The 4036-nt window shown below is 32.0% G+C and overlaps 1 protein-coding gene across 1 annotated transcript; it reads left to right on the forward strand.

Moving 5' to 3' along the window:
• The first annotated feature begins 494 nt into the window (after positions 1 to 494).
• LOC145838687 (kelch-like protein 7) lies at positions 495 to 3442 on the forward strand. The gene is made up of 3 exons (XM_082946315.1): positions 495 to 657; positions 772 to 2142; positions 3315 to 3442. Exons 1-3 carry the CDS (start codon positions 495 to 497, stop codon positions 3440 to 3442), a joined length of 1662 nt encoding a protein of 553 aa, XP_082802441.1.
• The last annotated feature ends 594 nt before the right edge of the window (positions 3443 to 4036 follow it).

Below are 4036 nucleotides of genomic sequence, written 5' to 3' on the forward strand. Positions count from 1 at the left end.
ATTAGTCAATCAGAAGGCAACGTAATAATTATTATTCTAATAAAAAGTTATTTTATAGACCTAGAAATTGAAAATTACACCTATAGTAAATACTTCTTGTAGGTGTTTTAGTGTACTTGTATGATTTAAGTATATGAATTATCATATAAATAGTATTTATTTGTTCTAAAATTCTTTAAATTATTTGTATTTATCAATTTTAATATATTTTAAAATTTTCTTAAACTAAAACTGTTTATAAACTTTGTTTATTTTAATTTCATTTATAAAGTACAGTTTTTATATTACCTTTTTATAATAGACATATTTATTAACTGTCTTGTCTGATTTATATAAAGCAGCATCTAGTATTTATAAGATATTTATTAAACAAGTAGGTAATTAATTATTACTATTAGTCCCAACTAACTAAGCATACCAAAATATTTAGATTACAATGTTAGAACAAGTTTTATTTAGTTTTAATTTTGCAGTTCTAGTTTAAAAGACACAAAATGAGTAAAGTTATACTTACAAACAAAAAAACTGATAATGACCAAAAACAAAACAATACTACCAACTTCTTCGACAATGAAATTGTAAAGATTTTTAAAGAAAATGCTTCCAAGTTGTATGCTAAAAATTGTTTGCAACCAACTAACAACGCTGACCCTATTGGTAAGTTGATGTGATAAATTTAAAACGCTTTTTTAATTTGTTAACTAAAATAAACCACTAATTATATATATCTCAATATTTTTAAAAGTTAGTATTATAGAGTATTATTATTAGGTAAGTTGGATCAACAAAATAACGAGCTTGTTAAAAGCATTAAGTTTGGCAAGCTACTCGTTGAAAACAACCTCAGAAAAGACATATTCAATAATGCAAAAGAACAAGCAAACACGCGTAACGTCACTCTGTACTACAAACTCGGTCACGTGTTCAACTTGGCAGAACTTTCGCACGTGACCTTACGTCACATTGAACGTTGCTTTACAACGGTTGCCAAGACTCAGAACTTCCTTCAGCTGGATTTCGACCTTGTTATAAAAATACTCAAGTCGTCTCAGCTGCATGTCACTTCAGAGCTTGAAGTGTTTCACGCAGCTGAGAAATGGATGAGCTATGAAAGTGGAAAAAGGAGAGAACTCGCACTCAGTCTTTTGCAGACAGTTCGACTTCCTTTGTTATCTGACCCGGCATTGAATCGTCTTTTGCGTGACACGTCGACGATTTGCAGCATCCATGAGTGCAGGAAAATGGTTGAAAATGCTTTAGAAAATAAAAAAAATGTTTTACCTTCTCCAATAAGTAGATACTGCAACGAAAGTTTGTTTGATATGGTATTTTCTGAAGTTAAAAAAAAACTTCCCGGAAGAGTATTAACCTTGGTAGATGGAAACAAGCTTGAAAACAGAAAACGATTTGCCACAATCAATAAAGAGTTTTCTGATAGTTATGAGTCCGTTTATTTAAACGGACAAATTTTCCTTTTCGTTAGAGACGTTACTAGAAAGGGAACGGACATTAGCATAAAAAGATATTCGAGCGCGTCCGAAGCGTGGGAGAACGTGGGAGTTTTCGAGTGGCGCAATGATTTTTGCGTTTGCGCTCTAATAGACAGCGTGTACGTTTTGGGCGGCATGCGCAAAAACTCCTGCTTGAAGTTTGACACTGAAAGGTCACAGGTTGCGGAAATGGCGGGAATGAACTTGACAAGGTCTTCGGCGGCTTGCGTCGTTTTCCAGGGTAAAATAGTCGTGAGCGGCGGCTACTGCGGCGGTTTTTACAAAGGCAGGAAGCTTTCCGATATATATTTCAGCGACACTGTAGAGGTGTACGACCACTCGGCTGACGAGTGGACGTTCATGCCCTCCTTAGTTAAACGTACTTACGATCACAGCATGGTTGCTATAAGAAGCAGCTTGTACGTGGTCGGGTTTAATTGTGAAATGTACGACAGTTTTTCCAACAAGTTTGTCACTATAAAAAGACCGGCGGAAGATTCCACAATGTATATTGGCTCCAAGGTTAGAGCAATCTCAATATCGAACAAAATATTTGTTTTCAGAAAACAAGAATCAGCTGTTATTAGTTATGACGTCACTAAAAAAAAGTGGATGGAAGAGGAGTGCGAAATTAAAGGCTATTTTAAAGACGGTTGTTGCATTAAGCTGCCTAGATGTTATTAAAACTTGATTTCTTTTGAGCGTGTTATATTATTTTATTGATTTTAGGTGAATTTAAAGACTCACGGAGATTGAAGAAAGAAAAAATAAAATACAATATTTGATTTATTAATAGTAATATTTGTTAATTTTTTTGACATTAATAAAATATGTTGATTGATTGTAGTTTTAGCCTAATTAAAAATGTTTAAAAAATTTCCTTTTTTGAATAATTTTTTTAATGCAAAATGGTATTGGATTAGTCTTTGATATTGAACAATTAAAAGTTATGAAAACTATGGCTAGTTTTGCAGGTAAAAATATTAATTTATGAACGGTTCCTTTGTATATAACTTTAAACCCTTATAAAAATTTTATAAATATAAAATGATAAGTAAAAACCTCCAAACTAAGATTGTGGTCTTCGGATGTTGGTTGGCCAACATCTAAAGCCTCAGTTTGGCCAGGTTGACTTACTGTGGGCAGATAGTCAACCTGACCATTTCGTTCATACTTCTTATTTATATTATTAAATATGGACATAATAACTATAAATTACTTAATGCTAATCTAGGCTACTTTATATAAATCAGACAGACAGTTTTGAGTGATGAATCTTTTATATAAAACACAACAAGAAATACTAGCATATACAAAATTATAAATAACTATGATAACACTTTAAAAACTGTAAGCTATTTAAATCTATATCAAAAGACTTAAAACAATAAACTTAAAACTAAATAAAACTTTTAATAAACAAAAAACTGTAAAAGGTTTGTAACCGTCCTCAATAACGATGTTGTTAGGTTGGTTTAGCTGCTCTTAAATAAGATAACAAGAAACGGTTATTTAAAGTATTACAGACGTTCAGATGGAACGCAGGCTTAATTTCGTATACTTGTACGTACTATAGAAACAATGCTAAAAACTAGTTATAAGTGCACGTTATATATATTTACAAGATTAATAAAAACATTGTGAAATAAGTGAAGTAGATGTAAGAAAACAAAGTGCTATAAAAATTTTACCAACAACTTCTTTAAGAGTTGCGTAAGCACGCTAACTAAGTAATAAACATTCTCTTGAATATGTTTAACATTTAAAATCGACTCGACGATAAAGTTTCCTATCCTCGTTTAATTAACACAAGTCTTAAAAAAGCTTCATCTGCCTTGCCGGCTCACTCGCTTCCCCGTCGTTGTACTGTTTCCACGTCGTTGTGTGCGTTCTCTTCCCCGGTGATACTCTACCCGACTCGCTTCTCTCCCGTGTCTAATCCGCCCGAGTAGTGTCTGCAAGCTAAGTTTTAAACTCTTTCTCTAAAATTTACTTCACGCTTCTTTTTCTCACTTTCTATTCTCAATACCAGTTGTGACGTCACTGAAAACATTGAAATTCTTTAACTTTAACTCTTCTGAAATTAAAAGAAACATAAAATGTAATGATTGGTTCGTTACAGGTTTAATAAACCATTAAACTATAAACTTGGCTCAAATGTTTAAATAGTTAAACACCAGTTAAAATGTTAACTTTAAACAAAACAATACTTACAATAAGCATTCACAAAACAGTTCAAGATAAGTTTATGATAAGTTATTACTTCCAGCTGCACACCAAACTCACTGACTCACTGCTTACATGAGAACTGCCTGTCATGTATTGTTGCATCAGTATTTAGTTTAAAACATTTCGTCAGATGATTCTCATTGGCTCGTGCATTCAACCGTATCAACTCTAAACACTCTCATAAACAATGAAAATGCAAGAAATTTTGCATTGTCATTACAAGGTAACAAAAATTGTCTTACTATCTTTGTGTTAATCTACTTAATTATTATCTTTTCAAGTACCTTTATAAATAGGTTAAATTTATTAATGCATTA

The sequence above is a fragment of the Thalia democratica genome, chromosome 6, assembly GCF_965202585.1.
Source record: "Thalia democratica chromosome 6, ktThaDemo2.hap1.1, whole genome shotgun sequence".
Lineage (NCBI taxonomy): Eukaryota > Metazoa > Chordata > Thaliacea > Salpida > Salpidae > Thalia > Thalia democratica.

What these genes read in the sequence shown, in the direction of transcription:
- LOC145838687 (XM_082946315.1), top strand. Translation starts at nt 495, where the DNA reads ATGAGTAAAGTTATACTTACAAACAAAAAAACTGATAATGACCAAAAA. An exon ending in TAACAACGCTGACCCTATTG is followed by an intron (nt 658 to 771) that starts GTAAGTTGATGT and finishes TATTATTATTAG; the next exon opens with GTAAGTTGGATCAACAAAAT. An exon ending in TAAAGGCTATTTTAAAGACG is followed by an intron (nt 2,143 to 3,314) that starts GTTGTTGCATTA and finishes GTCTTAAAAAAG; the next exon opens with CTTCATCTGCCTTGCCGGCT.